General features: G+C 47.1%; 1 protein-coding gene across 5 annotated transcripts in view; it reads right to left on the bottom strand.

Annotated features, from left to right (window-relative positions):
• Window positions 1-12029: 12029 nt before the first annotated feature.
• Window positions 12030-18701, bottom strand: part of SUSD6 (sushi domain containing 6) — an 89776-nt gene continuing 83104 nt past the window's right edge. For all 5 annotated transcript variants that reach the window (XM_065064405.1, XM_065064407.1, XM_065064406.1 and 2 more), the window contains one exon: window positions 12030-17946. In XM_065064405.1, the coding sequence (XP_064920477.1) occupies window positions 17921-17946 (26 nt within the window). In that variant the 3' untranslated portion in view covers window positions 12030-17920. The remainder of the gene's footprint in view (window positions 17947-18701) is intronic.

The raw sequence follows: 18701 nt of genomic DNA, 5'->3' as shown, positions 1-18701 counted from the left end.
CTTGTGGAAGTGTAATATAATCAATCTGCCAAGCTTCTCCATACTTATACTTTAACCATCGCCCCCCATACCATACAGGCTTTAACCGTTTCGCTTGTTTGATTTCGGCGCAAGTCTCACATTCATGAATAACCTGTGAAATAATGTCCATAGTTAAATCCACCCCTCGATCGCGAGCCCATTTATATGTTGCATCTCTGCCTTGATGCCCTGAAGCATCATGGGCCCACCGAGCTAGGAAAAGTTCACCTTTATGTTGCCAGTCCAAGTCTACCTCAGCTACTTTAATCTTAGCAGTTTGATCTGCTTGTTGGTTGTTTAGATGTTCCTCGGTGGCTCGACTTTTAGGCACATGAGCATCTACATGACTAACTTTCACAGGCAGGCTCTCTAGCCGAGCAGCAATGTCTTGCCACAGTGTGGCAGCCCAAATGGGTTTACCTCTGCGCTGCCAGTTGCTTTTCTTCCATTGCTGTAGCCACTCCCACAAGGCATTTGCTACCATCCATGAGTCAGTATAGAGATAAAGTATTGGCCACTTCTCTCATTCAGCAATGTCCAAAGCCAGCTGGATGGCTTTCACTTCTGCAAATTGACTAGATTCACCTTGTCCTTCAGTGGCTTCTGTAACTTGTCGTGTGGGACTCCACACAGCAGCTTTCCACCTTCGATGTTTTCCTACAAGACGACAGGATCCATCTGTGAACAGTGCATACTGCTTATCAGTCTCTGAAAGAGTATTATACAGTGGTGCTTCTTCAGCACGTTTTACTTCCTCCTCATCTGGAGACATCCCAAAGTCTTTACTTTCTGGCCAGTCTGTAATCACTTCTAAGATTCATGGGCGATTGGGATTTCCAATTTGAGCTCGTTGCATGATCAATGCAATCCATTTACTCCACATAACTTCGGTTGCATGATGTGGAGAGGGAACCGTCCCTTTGAACATCCAACTCAGCACCGGCAGTCGAGGTGCCAGGAGGAGCTGTGCTTCAGTACCGATCACTTCTGAAGCAGCTCAAACTCCTTCGTATGCTGCTAGTATCTCTTTTTCAGTTGGAGTATAGTTGGCCTCAGATCCTTTGTATCCTTCACTCCAAAAACCTAAGGGTCGACCTCGGGTTTCTCCTGGTGCTTTCTGCCAGAGGCTCCAGGTAAGTCCATTATCTCCGGCTGCAGTGTAGAGCACATTTTTAACATCTAGTCCAGTCCAAACTGGTCCAAGGGCCACTGCATGAGTTATCTCACGCTTAATTTGTTCAAAGGCTTGTCGTTGTTCAGGGCCCCACTCAAATTGGTTCTTTTTACGAGTCACTCGATAGAGAGGGCTCACAATCTGGCTGTAGTCAGGAATATGCATTCTCCAAAAACCTACAATGCCCAAGAAAGTCTGTGTCTCCTTTTTATTAGTAGGTGGAGACATTGCTGCAATTTTGTTGATCACATCCATTGGGATCTGACGATGGCCATCTTGCCATTTTATTCCTAAAAACTGGATCTCTCATGCAGGTCCCTTGACCTTGCTTCGTTTTATGGCAAAACCAGCATCCAAAAGAATCTGAATTATTCTCTCACCTTTCTCGAAGACTTCTTTCTCTGTGTCGCCCCATATGATGATGTCATCAATATATTGCAAGTGTTCTGGAGCTTTACCTTGCTCCAGCGTGGTCTGGATCAGTCCATGGCAGATGGTAGGACTGTGTTTCCACCCCTGGGGCAAGCGATTCCACGCGTACTGGATGCCTCTCCGGGTGAAAGCAAACTGCGGCCTGCACTCTGCTGCTACAGGAATAGAGAAAAATGCATTAGCAATGTCAGTTGTAGCATACCACTTAGCTGCCTTTGACTCCAGTTCAAATTGCAGTTCTAGCATGTCAGGCACAGCAGCACTCAGTGGCGGCGTAACTTCATTCAGGCCACGATAGTCCACAGTTAGTCTCCACTCGTCACTAGACTTACGCACTGGCCAGATTGGGCTGTTAAAAGGTGAGCGAGTCTTACTGATCACACCCTTGCTTTCCAATTGATGGACCAGCTTCTGGATAGGAATCAAAGAGTCTCGGTTGGTGCGATATTGCCGGCGATTCACTGTCGTGGTAGCAATTGGCACCTGCTGATCATCAACCATCAGCAGTCCTACTACAGAAGGGTCATCTGAAAGACCAGGCAAATCAGACAGCTGTTCAATTTTCTCAGTGTCCACAGCTGCTATACCAAATGTCCACCTATACCCTTTTGGGTCCTTAAAATACCCTCTCTTGAGGTAGTCTATGCCAAGGATGCACGGAGCATCTGGACCAGTCACAGTGGGATGCTTTTGCCAGTTTTTTCCAGTTAGGCTCATTTCAGCCTCTACAACAGTCAGTTCCTGGGATCCCCCAGTCACTCCAACAATATTGATGGATTGTGTTCCTTTATAATTAGAAGGAATTATCGTGCACTGAGCATCAGTGTCCACTAAAGCTTTGTACTCCTGGGGGTGTGTTGTACCAGGCCATCGTATTTGTACAGTCCAATAAACTCTGTTATCCCTTTCCTCCACCTGGTTGGAGGCAGGGCACCTCTAATTTCTGTTTTGCACAGTCTCTGGGTGTGAATTAGAGGTTCCTTCAAGAGCATCAGAATCTCTTCTGCTCCTTTTGTAAACTGGAGCAGCCACCTTCCTAGGAGTTTTTCCTTTTATCTCACGTACTCGTTCTTGAAGTTCTGAGGTAGGTCTTCCATGCCACTTATTCATGTTTTCTCCCTGCTCATGTAGGAAGAACCACAGCGAACCTCTTTTTGTGGGCTGCCTCTGTCCTCTCTCTTGAGACTGGAAACGCCTTTTCCTAATAGCTGAAACATAGGTTTGTGCAGGTCGTGAATGGTATGTGTCTTCTCTGAGTTCTTTGATTTCTTGCAATAGCTTTTCAAACCGGTCATCAGATTTTTCACACAGTTTCTCTACAGCAGAGACGCAAGCCCGTAGAGAACCAGCAAGGCTGTCCTCAAAGTTCCGGAGCTGCTCAATCACTTCAGTAATGTCTTGTACACCTCTAGCTGACCAGACCATTCCTGCCAATGACTTAGCATATGCAGGGGGTGCACTTTGTACAAATCTGCGCCACAGAGGTCGTGTACAATTGATTCCATCTGGGTCTGTCCCCTCTTGGTTGTGTGGTCCAAAATAGATGATCTCTCACACAGCTAATTCTCTCAGGAACTGAATACCTCTCTCCATAGTATTCCATTTCCCTAACTTGGATATACAGTCTTCCTTGTAGGGAAATCTTACTTTCATAGCTGCCAGGAGTCAGGTCCAGAGAGTAGTGGCATTAGACTCTCTTGAAATTGCCCTATCAATGGTGGAATCTCTTGACAGAGATCCCAGCTGCCTGGATTCACCACCTTCCAATTCAATTGTTTCTGCTCCATTGTCCCAGCATCGGAGCAGACAGGTTAAAATATTCTCGCCTTCACGACGACTAAAGTCTTTTTGCAGATCTCTCAGCTCACCTGGAGAAAAGGACCGAGTGGTGGTCACTTCGTCTCCTCCCTGTCCTGATGGTGCCCCTTGGGTTGATGTTGGCCCTGTGCCATCATCTGCTGCACGGGTAGTCTTTCTAGTGACTTTCTTACAGCCGGCAACTGATGCTGATATGGGTTCACCATCATTTGATTCATTTCCAGAGTTGGAATGACTGTCACAGTGACTACTGTGGTTACAGCAGCAACACTGACCAGTGTGTGAAGAAGGGGGGGCTTCCTTGTTAGCCTTTGAGGCTGGAGAAGTAATGTTATCTGCAGCGACCTTGGCAGAGGAACTCTGCGGAGGAGCTGTAGCTTCAGCCTGCGAAGCCGCCGTTGGGGGGGCAGTGGCTGCAGCGGCAGCTTTTGCTGTTTTGCTCTTTCTCGAGCGGCTCGGATTGCTTTTTGCTAAAGCTTCCGAAGACACACCGCAAATCTCAGGACAACAAAGAGACGCAAACCTCCTGTTGAACGCCATTTCTCTTAACAGAAGCACAAACTGACGCACATTCAGCAAACCAGATAACACCATCACAGTTCTATCAAAACTCCAAGGATATTCAAAGCTCTCTAAAACATTTGCGAACTGTCCTAGTGAAATAACGAAAGTATTGTTAGTCAGCCTTTCTAAAGATTCACTTGACCAATTAGCAAACACAGAGCTGTACTGCTCTTTAATCGCTCCTGGAGGCTTTTCAAGGTAAAGCAGAAGCGAGTAGAAATTCATTAGCAGCTGCAGTATAATGAAATAAACAAGTGACAAACCACACAATATCATCATGACCATTGTTCAGTTCCTTGTTGTTATATAATGAATACTTCGATTTAAAAAGAAAGCCCAATACAGATATGGAATCAGTGAGCACAATGTAGAAAATAACTGATACAACTTATGCCATAACATCTTTAAATCAGTGTAATTCACTTTGTCTTAATACAACTAAATAATATCCAAAGCAAACAGACGCGTGAGTATCACAACTCTATGAGTTGGCACTGTGCCAAGAAAACTGAAAGGTACATCAGAGCAGTAGAAAAGCCAAAAATCTTCAAATTTACCCCTTTCTCGTGCCCCACGTTGGGCGCCAATTATCTGTCGGGGGTTAAGATTGCGGGGTGACAATAAAACCCTGGCAGATGTATTGTTAACCTCCTCTCCCTCCCACTTCCCCCTTTTTGCCCCTCCCTCTCCCCCCTTCCCACTCAGGACAGGTGATCGGGAGGGAAAGAAGGACAGAGAGAAGAGATTTGGAAAAATTAACAATGTTTTACTAATGCTACTAATAAGAATAGAGAAAATAATACAAAATATACAAAACCAATCTTGAAAGTCTCAGCAACTGCAGAGCCGGCACCCAGAGTCCTGGATTGGACTTTGCAGCCAATCGGAGCTGGATTCAGTCTCTCACTAGGCCTCAGTTTGCAGGGACGACTAGTAAGGTCCTCTCCTAATGTCAGCCATAAGGAAAAAGGGAAAAGGGATGAGATCCTCGTGATCTCCCACTTTTATATGAAGTATCCACGTGAATGGAATGTTATACACAGTTGGTCAGTTTCTTGGTCACTGGTTCCTCGTTGCCCCTCTCACAAGATGTCCATCCATGTTTATCAATAAGTTTGCATTCCATTGCTAGGTTTACCAAAACGTGTCTGGTTCTCCAGGAAAATGCAGTTAATATGAAGGTTTTAGCTGACAGGCAAATTCACTTAAAGAGAAACTTGTTTTTAACAAAACCAGGACACTGTCTGAAGAAAATTAACTCACTTTCATTCAAACCAGCACATTAAAAAGAATAATATTTTGTATTTTTAAAAATGTCGGAGGAAACTGCAACAGTTGCCCAGAAGGGCATCGTAACCGGACAACGTGTTTCCTCTCTTATAAGAAAATGACTCTGTTGCACTGGCAAACAGCAGAGGGAAGAAGCTGGGTCTGCAAACTGCAGGGATCCAAGGATCACCCCCCCTAGCAGCTACAGAGATTTGTTTTCCCAATGGCCATTAGGTCCCACAAACAAATTTTACACTCTTGCACTAAAGAAATGAACAGGTTTTTGCCCCACAAGGCAAAAAACCCCAGAATCCACAATCAAGTCTTCCGCCAAAGAGTTTCTGGCCCAAGCCAGGTGAGCATGTTCAGGGTGGGCTTGTGACCCTCCGCAGAGGCAAGGGCCAGGGTAGAGCCTATGGAGAGCAACAGCCTCCCAGCACACATCCTCCAAGTGGCTTTCTCGGGGTGGTGATGGCCCTGCTGCTGTGCCCTTCACAGCTGCAGCAGAACACCTGCTGGTCAAGACCAAAGCCACCACTATTTCAACTTTTGTCATCCTGAGTGTCTGTTCCAGCTTACGTATCCCGCCAGTTGCATTTACCTGTTCTTTTCCAACTTGATCATTGTTGCTAGCACCATTGAAGCCATCTTGGAGTGACAATGGAGGCTTCTTCTGATACTAAGAAAGCCCAGTTTAGGAACAACACTTGCAAGGCCCCATTCTTGGGCAAGAGTTAGACATTTCATAAAGTGATTACACTATATCTTAAAACCAGTCAGCTTCCCAGATTCCCCTAACCACGCCACAAGGCTTCCCTACTGCCTGACCAATGCTTGTGACCCTAATTTCTGGCCTAATTTCCATCACAGAATAGTTTGGATTGGAAGGGACCTTTGAAGGTCATCTAGTCCAACCCCTCACCATGAGCAAGGACATCTTCAACTAGATCGGGTTGCTCAGAACCCTGTCCAGCCTGGCCTTGAATGTTTCCATCATCTACCACCTTTCTGGGCAACCTGTTCCACTGTTTCACCACCTTCACAGTAAAAAATTTCTTTCTTATGTCTAGCCTGAATCTCCCCTCTTTTAGTTTAAAACCATTACCCCTTGTCCTGTTGCTAAAATCTGTCCTCATCTTTCTTATAGGGCCCTTTGAAGTACTGAAATGCTGCAATAAGGTCTCCCCGGAGCCTTCTCTTCTCCAGGCTGAACAACCCCAACTCTCTCAGCCTGTCCTCACAGCAGAGCTGCTCCAGCCCTCTGAAAATCTTTGTGGCCTCCTCTGGCCCCTCTCCAACAGGTCCATATGTTTCCTGTGCTGAGGGCTCCAGAGCTGGACACAGGACTCCAGGTTGGGTCTCACCAGAGCGGAGCGGAGGGGCACAATCACCTCCCTTAACCTGCTGGCCATGCTCCTTTTGATGCAGCCCAGGATACAATTGGTCTCTGGGCTGCAAGTGCACATTTTTGGGTCAGGTCCAGCTTTTCATCCACTAGTACCCTCAAGTCCTTCTCCTCAGGGCTGCTCTCAATCCCTTCATCCCCCAGCTTGCACTGGTTTGTCCCAGCCCAGGGGCAGGACCTTGCACTTGGCCTTGTTGAATCTCATGGACAGTTTGGATCCATTTATCCCTGTGCCAGCACTCTGGTTGGTACAGTAGATCTGATGTGACTTTACTTAAAATAAGTAACTAACTAACTAAATAAATAAATAAATCCTTCCATTATTTGATCTTAAATACAAACCACTTTTTCTTTAATTCCTCCCAAAATAATTTATTTGGTTAGAGAAGCACATTTTAATTTTTAACTCCTGACAAGTGCCTCGTTACCAGAGGACGTACAGGAAATCTGTGAAAGCTCAGGAAGGAGCAGACACCCATCCTTGAACCCCCGCGTAAAGCCGGCGAGTGCCGCCCCCGAGCTACGCGGCTCTGCTGGAGGCATCTCGGTGGGGCGCGGAGCTGCGCGGAGCGGCGGCCGCTAGGGGGCGGTGTCGCGCCGCCGGTCCCGGCTGCCGCCCCCGCGGGGGGTTGTGCCGGCAAGAACTGACAGCGCTGGCAAAACCGGGTTTTGACCCATCACTGGGAAGCCGAAGGGAGGAGAAGCTCATGGCATTACGCCGAAGTGGGTGGCACAGCAGCCCCACGCGTCCCCAAAAAAATCCTGTTTGGGTTGCCGCGTGTCACCCCCGCCGCCTGTGGAGAGAGACTGGAAAAGCAGCTCGCGCTCCAACCCTCCACATCTCTTGTCACCGTGGCTGGTGGAGGAGCAGTAAGATGTTGCTGTGTGGGTTTTTCCTCCGGTGGGAAAGGTCAAGGTGCATCCTCAAAAATAGACCAAAAAAATCCTCAGTATAAAATGACTAGTATGGCTTTGTAAAAATACATAACAGGGAATAAATAAAGGAAGAAACATGTAGTGTCCCTGGACCTCTCTTAATTGTATCTCCCAATTGCAGGGTGGGGGGAACTACAAGGCATTAATCCTTGGTTCTCAACTCATATGGAGCTGGACCAGTCCAGCAACTGACAGATCAACCAAAACAGCAACACACTTTTTTCCTATTCCACTAGTAAGCAAGAAAACCTAATTACAGCATCTCAGTTGCACCCCAGCATCACCTGCCCCTGCGTCCAGACCTGTCTCATGTTCCATTCATCTGCATTTTTACCACCTTGTTCTGAAATTCCTAATTTTGCTGCAAAAATGCAGCAAAGAAGAGAGCTCACCTTTCTGTATGACTGCCCCAGAGTCCTTGCTGACCTGACCTGTGCTGGGAACAGCAGGGCGTCCAGCTGATTCCCCAGGGCACAGCACTGCCTGGTTTATCTCAAGTTAGCCACAAGGCAGAATGAAAAGAGAGTGTTGCCCTTGGCATTATGCTTCCACAATTAGGAGAATCGGTATCGCTGAATTACCACTTCTGAATTCCCTTCAGGCACAGCCTGTGCTGGAATAAAGGGGCTGTCCCTTGGGATGATGCTGGATCACCACACGTGGAGGAAACAGGAGCTCATAGTTAAAGCAGAGGTCTTGAAGAAGACATGCTGGAGGTATCATTAAGAGCATTGGTTTTCCTGCCTGCAACACAGCCACCCGTATGATGTGGAGAAGGTTACTTCAGTTTTCTGTGCTTTTCTTTTTCTCCTCCCATCAACAAGGACATCGTGGGCCTTCCCACTCACTGAGATGCTGTGAAGATAAATTCCCAGTTGTTTGTAAGGCTGTTGAAAATTCACCAGCGAAGCATGAGAGAAATACAGAACAGTTTCAGTAACAAATCAACTATTTTAAAGCTTCTTGGAGGAAACAATTATCTGGTGCCACATTACATTTATAAGGGGAGACACAGACTGTAGGGTGGCAACAACTGTGTCTGCAGAGCTGAACCCAAGATGATAAATCACTTGGAAACTGCCTTTACAAGGAGATTTCTGCCATCCTGCACAAGTGGCTCATGGAGATGGAGGGAAGCCCTTCGTGCAAGACTGCTGTCCTGTCCCACCTGTGGGGAGCCCCAGGTGCCCTACAGCACCCAGCGATGGGAGCACGAGATGGGAAACCCAGTGCTGTCACCTTCCTTGGGTGCCAGGCTGCCAGTTCTGGCTCCCATCGGGCTTGTTCCAGAGGCCTTCGCTGCCTGAGTTTTCCTCCCCAGGAAAACTCTGCTACGTCCAAACCTGGCCCCGAGTCTCCTCAACATGAGGAGACTTTAAACTTGGGTTTAAACATGAATATTCTATACTTTCTAAGTACAGGTAGCATGTTAGCCATTAAGGGAAGGCCTACCTGATGGGCACAGCCAGTGCAGAAACAAATCCAGCTGTGTGTCAGCTGCAGCCATCAGCTCTGCCCAGCCCCTGCCTTGTGAACGGCATCCCCAGCTGCCATTGACCTGAAAGGAGGAACACACACTGCCACTGCCAGCTCTCCAACCTGTCCTTCTGCCACTCCCAGGTGCTGCTGAACCACAGGAAGGTGACAGCCCCAGGCACAGGGGCAAGTCTGAGTACATGCACACCTTGTCATGCAGCAGCGACAAGGGGAGGGACACTCACCTACTGCGTAGCCCTCCTTGGTGCTCCTGGATATCCAGAGCATGCTCCAGTCCACTATGGCTCCCTCCTCCTTCCCTGAGAGCACCAGCCCTGTGCCCAGCAGTGCCTGACTGCCCCTGCTGCAGGCTGCCCCAGGGCTTCTGGCTGACGTGGATTGGCATGTGTGGGGACAGGGAGAGTGTGTCTGCCCCCTGAAGTGGGTCCCCTGGCCTCACTTGGGATATGTGGGCCTGGAAGGCAAACCACACTTGCCAGGCAGAACATATGGTCTCAAACACCAGCCCCTAAAGAGGGGGAGACAAGGAGATCCAGGCAGCACGCCTGGGGAAGCAGACAGGGAGACAACGGTGTCTGTGCCCTGAATACCAGTAGCTTGGCACCAGTCTGTGCCCTCTTGCCCCAAAATCTGTTCTTCTTTTCATGAATGTAACATGAAAAGCCTGAGCTGTGTCCCACAGACCTGCCATGAGCTCAGCATGGGCCAGGTGACTGAGAGATGACAAAGGACAACCATGTTATGCCAGGAGCCTCAAGACTCCTGAGCTCTGCTGTGTCTCAGCCCAGGAGTCACTGCAGATTAAGGTGAGGAATTTGCTGATAAACATCATCTTCCTGTAAAAGGGAAGAGAGAGAACTAGAAAGTCCATTGTGTGCCTTTGTCCAGCCATTCCCCTGATTGCTGGGATGCCAGCTTGGTGCTGAGTGAGACCATTGCAGTTTTGCCAAGTATCGCGGCCAATGAGGGATAGGGACAGGCAGTGTCCTGGCCAGACCCTGCTCTCATCTCTAGGGACAATACTCCTTAGGGACCCTCTCCATGGCCCTGGCAGGTGAGGAGGAGCATGCGCACACTTGCTTTGCGAAATACAGAGCCTGTTGGCATGTAGCCTGCCAGCACCCTTCTGCTTCGAGGAGGGACAATCCTCATTTTGTAACACCTCTAAACGCAGGGCAGAGGCTGCTAACGCAGGGAGGTTTCCAGCAAAGCTACAGCCCGTTAAAGGATTATTTGATAGTCTGAGCCCACCACGAAGTTCTCCAACTGTGGCATGCAGCAGCCAGGGGTGGCAAGAGAAGGCTTCAGATGCACTCGGTCCTGCTAAAGAGTTAAAGCCCGTGGTTGTAATGGGGCTGGTATGTCCATGGCTTTGTGTTTCTGGAAAATCCACATATACAGAACATCCTGTTTGGGAGCCGGCAGTACAGTGCGCTGGCTGGCAGGACGCCCGGGGAGGGCAGGAGCCCATCTATCCCCTTTTCTGAGCAAGCTTCTCAAAGCAGCTTTGTGGCAGGGTCGATGTCTTTGTGATGAGGCTGTTTTACTGGAAGCAGAGGTTTTCCTGCATGCCCCGGCCTTTCCACCCTTCAGCCAAGGGGCCAACTGTTCGGGAGGATTTCCCAGACCACCCAGCCCAGGCTGGCTTCCCTCCAGCTCTGCTCCCACCATCACTTCTCATTGCAGGCACAAACCAGAGGTTACAAATTATTTCCAATGCGCCTAATAGATAAGAGCTGCAGAACAATGAGAAAAGCACCTTCCTGGCTGCCGGAATTACCATGGCAGACCACAGCCCAGTGAAAAATAGTAGTAATTTAGAGGCAGATCTTGGAGACCACCAATGCTCACATGCCAACTATCTGCTGCAGGAAGGCAGGCACAGACCACAGAGCACCAGTTTCACAGTGGCAAAACTACAGTAAGATCAGCTTGCTGTATGGGAATCATTAAAAAAAATGGAAGTGGGAGAAAGGTAGATGTCCCTTCTCTTTAACCTGCCTGTTCCTTCATGAAGGATAAAAATCACATATGTACATACACAAACATTTAATAATATCTTTAAGGACTTTGCTTTGAACAAGTTGGGCAAAAGGATCACTTCTCTCCTTCCATTCACCTCTCCTTCCCTTTCCTCTTACACTACCGACACATTTCCTTAAAAGAAGGGAATGTTCATTAGTACACTTTGCCTCAAAGGGAAATGTTACCTTAAGTCTTTGAAGCAATACAAACAACGGTAATAATTTCAAAAGGCTGCCTATAGCACTAACGGAACAAGTGCATGTCCATTCCTCTGGTTTCTGCTTCTGACACCCTCCCAGTGCAGCCTGACTACTCAGAAGAGGTGAGAGCAGAGCCTGCACCCGGCCTCGCCTCTGCACTCCAACCTGTGCTGTCTACACCCATGTATTGGAAAGATCCCTCCAATGTCTCCTATGCTGTCCTGCTGCCCTCTTTGGATTAGTATTTTGCCAGTCAGAGCCATCTTCCCTCTAAAAATAACATCCTCTTCCTATATATACTGTTCTCTTTATCTAGTCTTCAAGATTAATTAGCCACTTATTATGTGCAAACCTTCTGCCTCTTAAGTATTCTCATGACACACCTCATCTCTTTAAATCTTTCTCATCCCCTTTCCCATCACTGACAACCCACACAGTCTCCCGAGGCTCATGGTTCCCAAGGGCCCACCAAGAGATGGAGACACCCCAGCAGCGATCAGCCACTGCTGCCGTAGTCACCAATGCAGGTTCCAAGCCCAGCAAGCAGAACCACACACCAGCTGCTCCAGACACTCACCAAAACGCATCTTCTTGAGGCCTCCCTGTGGTATTGCAAGGTATTCTCTAATCCTACAACTCCAGCCCATAAGGCCCAAGCAGTTAAAAAAATACGCAGGAGATCGCAGAATCACTTCAAAAGAACTTTTTCTTCTTTTAATTTAGAAATGCAGTTATATACATAGAACAATTAAATTAAACTTTGTACAAATATTAAAATACTATCTTCACACCCACGGCAATGTACAGGATACCAGGAAAAAATATATAAAATAAAGCAAAATAAAACTGCTTGACATCCTGCACAGCATCAATAATGGTTTTGCCTTGAAATCCCACATATATATGGAGTACCATTCTGCAAAGAATTCCATAGTGGTGCAATTCAGATAAAAAGAAAACACATACAGGAAAGAAGAAAAAGAGGTTAATGCACAAAGGCAATCAAGCTTCCTTTGCATTTGCATCAGCAACTACCGGCAGTCTACCCACTGCATTCTAGGACAGCTGTTTCACAGACACCTTTGCTTTGTTTTCTTTTGGAAGGAAGCAAATTTGAGAATCAGAACAAAAATATTCTCCAGCACAACTGAGTTGCCCCTGTCCTTGCCCACCCCAGGAGAAAAGCCAAAGCACAGCTTATGGAAAGCATCAGAGCATCAGCCAAACCTGGTCTGGTGGGTACCTGTGTCCATACACCACCTGCAGAGGGTCGAGTTCGGGAGCCGTGCTGAGCACAGGGCCCTGAAGAGACATATGGGAGGTGGTGTGCTCTGTCCTGGTGTGGAAGGGCAGGAGGAGGAGATGAAGGGTTGGAAAAAGGCCTATGTCCTGTAAAAAACACACCTTAAAATGAAGCCTGCTCTAGGAAACCACTCCACGCTTTCACAGCCTATCGGAGAACAACATTTCTAATGAAGTTCTTCTGCAAACAAAGGTGTTCACAAAGAGCAAGTCAGTCTGCAGCTCCCTGGTAAGGACTGAAGGGCAAGGATGGTCTGAGGCAGGATGTGCAAATGGATGGGATTTATTGCATTTATATACAGAAACCAGAATGTTAAATTGTTTTTATTTTGTTATCTGGACAAAGTAATAAGGCAGGATTTATTATTATTTTTTTTTTTTGTGTGTAACAACCGCTATCAGAGCAGTAAAACCAGGTTTTACAAATATGTTCTAAAAAGGTCAACAAGGGAATCTCAGTGAGTCCCATCAGTTGTATGTTTTGTTTTGTTTTTTAAATACAGCAAGCCTGCTGGTGTCTGCTAAATCATCTAAAGAAAGCACACGCTTCCTTACAACCTGGTCATGAACGCATTAGCTCATTAGCCTGTAGCATATCCCTGTTTTCAGTCACAGCTCTTCCTTACCTCTGCCTTATGTTCCCTCTTCTGTGCTGCAAATGACTTCACCATCCTGGATTATTTCCAACGGCTGAGCGTGTCACCCTCTTAGCCCCACTCCTCAGTACTGACCCAAGTCATCCACCTCGGGGAGCATCTCAGGAGGTTTCCTCCCAAAACGACTGGAACATATTTCATCCTAACACACTTGACTCTTTGTGTGCTGAAATGGCCAAATAAAGGCTCCAGATGCATTAAAAGAATCACCACACTGGAGCTGAAAGGCTAAGGAGAAACCTCAGGGGACATGTCCAGGGAGTTAATAACAAGCAGCACACTTGCTGAGTGCTGAGTAAGCTTTCATCTACATGGCAAGTTCCCTGGTGGCTAAAAAAAAAGATCAGATAAAAATGCATTAAGCAATTCTCCCTCCCAAACTCATGAAGTTAACTAAGCAACAACTCCACAGGCTCACGTGCTGCAGCACGTCTCTCCTCCTGACTTCATTTGTTACCTCTTCTACAGTTAAGTATGGGGAGACAGAAGCTGTGAAACAGCTGTGAAACACACAAAACCACCTCTCTCCCGTGTCACTGCCCCCCTGCATGGTGGCAGGAGGCTCCAACACAACCCAAGCGGCTCATTGTCCGAGCTGAGCTTCACCGTGCAGCTGCTGAGAGGAGGCTCCCCGGGGCTTACTGCAGCTTCACTTTCTGCTGCTCTCACACTGGTCCAAGTTCTGCAATGCTTGGGCTGTAAACACTGCAGGAGGTTGCACTTCATTTTTTTAGAACTATGCAACTGAAAGGGAGCAAGGAGGTGTTTTTATTGCACATAGTACTTTCTGAAATGTCCTTTTAATTTTTTAACCTATCAGATTCCAAAAATAAAGAAATCTTTAAAATAAGTGCTATTTTTATTTTCCCAATGTAATTCAACCATTTTAATGTTCTTGAATATCACAGGATCCAGCATGTATGACAGAATATGAGGTGACTATATCAGGAGTGTTTAATAAAAAAATGCCTCCCTTTGAATTCTTTTGCCAGATACAGGTGGGGGAAAAAAGGTTAAGGAGGCTGTGGCCCCATCAGAGGGAAAAAAACACACAACAACAAAAAAGAAAACAAACAAACACCACAAAAGACAAAAAAAATATTTACCATGTTACATCTTTCAAGGTTGAGCCTCCATGCTGCACATCCACCCATGGCAAGAGTCAAAGAGGACACGCTCTTTGCTCAGGGCAATGAACACTCCTGAGACAGAGCAGAGCTCATGACTGATGGATCTTTAAGCCTCAGCCCTTGCTCCTGTAAGTAAAGACAGGACTACGCAATTTAGTTTTTCCAAAATCTCTGCACAAAAGACTTCCCAGTTCTTCAGCCTCCACAGAATGAAAACAAACATGAATAACAATCACTTGATAATTAGTAAAGTGAGGCCTTGCTCCCCACTGCCCCTTAAAAAAGAACTGTCAAGCAGACATCTCTCAGGTTCCTGCCCAGCCACTCTACCTCATTTTATATGAAAATAAACTCTACAGATGAGGACTTGGGCAAGAGGAACGTGATGCCCACAAACTGTTTTTCATGTTCTGGCTTCCACTGTTCCTCGGGGTCCACTCCCACCGGTGCTGCTGCAGGGGACGGGCTCTGCTGGAAGCACCGGCTGGGGCCACCAGCCAGCGTGGCAGAGACTGGCCTGGGAGCTGCAGGTTTACCCTCTCAACCAGCCAGCAAAAGCTGCTTGTTGATGCCTGATCACAAAATCTATGCTTGCATATTTCCCTCCACCTCTGCATTTCCCACTTTTTCCTTAGTTAAGTCATTTCCCACTATTTCTATAAAGAAAACAGAATTTAAGCACTCCCTCTTCTGTGCAGCTTGCTTCCTCCTCTTCCCCACACAAAGTGAATTTTCTCTCCCAAACTGGCGGCTGCTTGCTTTACAACAGCAGAGAAGAGAGGCAAGGCCACTCAGTATGTGCTGTCTGCTGGCAGAGCAGGTGCTCGTCCAGGGCAAGGTCAGCCCTGGGATCAGCTTCCATCTCCATGCAGGATTCTCCCACCAACCGGGGCGAGCACTGAGTTAAAGGATGTTTCTTGCAGGAAGACAACATATACCTGACTTCTACACCTTGACTGCTGAGGGCCAGTTTGAGTAGGCAGGACCTTAAATGTATACAGAGCAGCTCCTCCTGCTCTGAGCTGCTTAGGTAGCAGGAAAAGAGTCACATACTCTTCCCTCCACACTCCTTATCATGACACACGCTCAATCCCTGATGAAACCAGTGAATGAGACAATTTGCTCAAGCTTAGATCATTTCCAATGTAGGAGTTAAAAACTAAACTCAAACTTTCCCATGCTTATTTTCTAAAATTCCAATAGCAGATGTGTAAACAATGTTTGCCTTCTACAGTGCTGAGAGACTGCGACCCACTGTAAGATGACATGGGATTTTCATCATCCAAACTGAACAAAAAATACCCAAACTGGATTTATCAAATCCTTGTGTTAATGCTAGGTAACATGAGCAATAAGGAAGGAAGTTTGAAACACTATATTTTTCAATTACTAGCATCCTCCTAAAACAAGGATAGGGAAAATAGGATTCTTCCATCCACAGGCACACACTGTCCCAGGTATCCTCAGATCAGGAACCGGAGCAGCGGGTGCATGGCTGGATATTGTGGCCAATCCTCATTTCCAGGAACTGGAGCGAAGCCACAGTAATTTTATATATAAAGGTGTTGTGTCACTTTTACCAAGTCCTGTGACAGTATGTTCCTGAAACAAGGATGAGGATGGTGAGGCTCAAAAACCAAATGCAAAGCAGCAAAGACAGCATCCCTATTTACCTGTACATTACCACATGATGTGTAAGGCCATGACATTTTGCTCCTTCAACTCAAATAATAATTTAGCAGCTTCTCACAGGGCAAACACTCCCCTAGTTACTTCAAAGCAGTTATGACAAGGTACATGCATCTAAGAAGCCAACTCTTCCTGCTGAAACCCATCCCAGGGAATGCAGTGTCCAGACCTCCCTGGTGAAGAACCTTACAACCACAACAATGCTTCTGTGTTTGGATCACCTACCCCAAATGAACACGGCTTCCGGCAAAAAGAGAGTCCTGTTAACAGCAAACAGGATATTCTGACCTGCTATAGATAACTGGGGGTGGGGGCAGAGGTATACATATTTTTGGGTTTTCTTTTCCCTGTTACCAGAACTTGAAACAATCTTCAAAACTTAGGTTCAGGAATAAGCTATGGTGTCCCAGCAACAGACAACAGCGTTGTATTTAGGAGAGGCTCCTTATCCCCAGCCACAAAGAAGCCCTTCTCCATGGGCCCACTGAAGCCTATCAGGATAAAACAGCAGATTCTTGATGTACAAATCTAGGAAGACACTCTGGCCTCTGAGATGTGGCTACCCAGGATTCAAGTACCAACGTACCTATGTGGCTGGAAAGGTAATTTGGGATCTCACCAATGGCATTCCCTACCTACAGGCAGTTTTGCTCTTGACATTTGCAAACACCTGAACCACTTCCAGATTACATCTGAGAAGTGTTACCTCTGCCTGAAGATCTGACCAAAAGGAACCCAAGCTTTAGCTCAGAACCACCTTAACTGGAAAAGCTTTGAGACACACAGCTTATTCAGAAGAGTTGGGCCACAAATTTGGTTCCAGTCCTGATGCCTCAGGGAATGGGGCTAACTCATAGTTAACACAGGGCTTGTTAACTCAAAGTCACATCCTCCAAGCTTTCTGGACCCTGCTAACCACTGGCCACTCTCCAAAGCTCTTCTACAAGCTAACATCAGGAGCTGCTCTGGCACCAGACCAAAGCTGAAAAGGTTGTTTTATTGGCAGTACAGTCCCAGTTTCTAGAAACACAGCATAACCAAGTGGGCTGCACAGGCAGAAATGGAAGAAAGAGACAAAAGTCATTTTCAGAAATGGACTCCTGCAAAGGTGTTTTTTGAGAAGGGGTCAGAGGGCATTCCTACACGTTGGACTTCTCAGCCTTCAGCGCTCTAGCAATTCTCAATGAACTGTAACTGCACAGCTAAGTTGTCACACAGCCCATCTCATCTGAGGTGCTTCTAGACATCACAAGCTGCCCCTTCACTGGGATCCCTCCCAAGCCCTGCTCCAGTCCCAGTGAAGCATTTTGTCCTGCCCTATTGCAAAGAGGATGCTGGAAGAAGAGCCTATATAACATAAATATGTATAGATAAACTGTGTTTGCACCCAGTGAGCAAGCGGTTTTAGCCCCTGCTCTCTGGGCAGAAGAAGGGCTAGAGAGGCTGACAAGCTGCAACAAGCCGGTGTGAGGAGGAGAAAGGCACAAGAAAAGAGCAGCTCTTCAGAGACTGCTGTCAAACATCTGGCTGGGGAAGAGGAGCGCTTGAATCCACTATGTTCCTTGAGCTCCTGATGCAGATGGAATGGGGAAGCCAGCGCTGCATCAACCCCACTGGTGCACCCAGGAGGCAACCTGGCAACATCCTTTGGATCTTCAGCTGAGGGCATCTCTGCTTGGAGGTATCCAGGGTACAGCTTGCGAGGACGGGGAAGGCTGCACAGAGTGCTTCTGTCCTGAAGGCAGGGGGAGGAGAGGAAGAAGAAATCCAAGAGGGAGAAGGCTAGGCAAACACAGCAGGCCTCATGCTTCCTTCAACAAGGGAATATCTGAATGGTGGGGAGAGAAAAAACAGAAATAGTAGTCAAACTTTTGCAGTTCAACGCACACCAGAAAAACTACTGTTGAAAGTAAGACATGCTCTCACTTCCGTAACATGGTACTGCAGTGGTCTGCCTGTCATCACAGCACAGCAGAAGGGACCTCTGGAGGGGCTCTGCTCCAACCTGCCCCTGTGAGCAGGACCATCGCCAGCTCCAGCCTTGAAAATCTCTAAGGACAGAGACTTCATGACCTCTCTGGTTGCCCTATGTTGTCCTGCAGTACACTCCTAGCACAAAATATTTTCCTAATAACCAACCTGAATGTGTCAAGTTAAAGACTGTGGCCATTGCCCCATGTTATATCATCTGGCTGAGAAGAGTAGTCTTTTCAGTAGTCCATAGTCTTTTCAACTCCCTGTAAAGTAACTGTAGTCAATTGCTGGCTTGGCCTTCAGGTGCTTCTTCACCAGATTAAAGAAGCCAAAGTCTCCACAGGCCCCTGGCTATCCTGGCAGGCCTTCAACAAAGCCTGACCAGTTTTTCCACATCTCTCTTGAATTGGGGGTCCCCACAAAAAAATACAGTATTCTCAGTACAGCCTTACCAATGTGGTTTAGCAGAAGGAAATAACTTCCCTAAACAGTAACAGTTTCCTTCTTTCCCACGACCTCATCAATCTTTTAGCTCCTCAGAACGTCCAAGACACATGTCTTATTGTAACAGTGATAGCTGGAAACAAAAGGATCACACCTGCCCTTACC

This window comes from Columba livia, chromosome 5 (assembly GCF_036013475.1).
Source record: "Columba livia isolate bColLiv1 breed racing homer chromosome 5, bColLiv1.pat.W.v2, whole genome shotgun sequence".
NCBI classification, from domain to species: domain Eukaryota; kingdom Metazoa; phylum Chordata; class Aves; order Columbiformes; family Columbidae; genus Columba; species Columba livia.
Note: the sequence above shows the minus strand (reverse complement) of the source record. Positions and strands in the feature narration are given on the sequence as shown.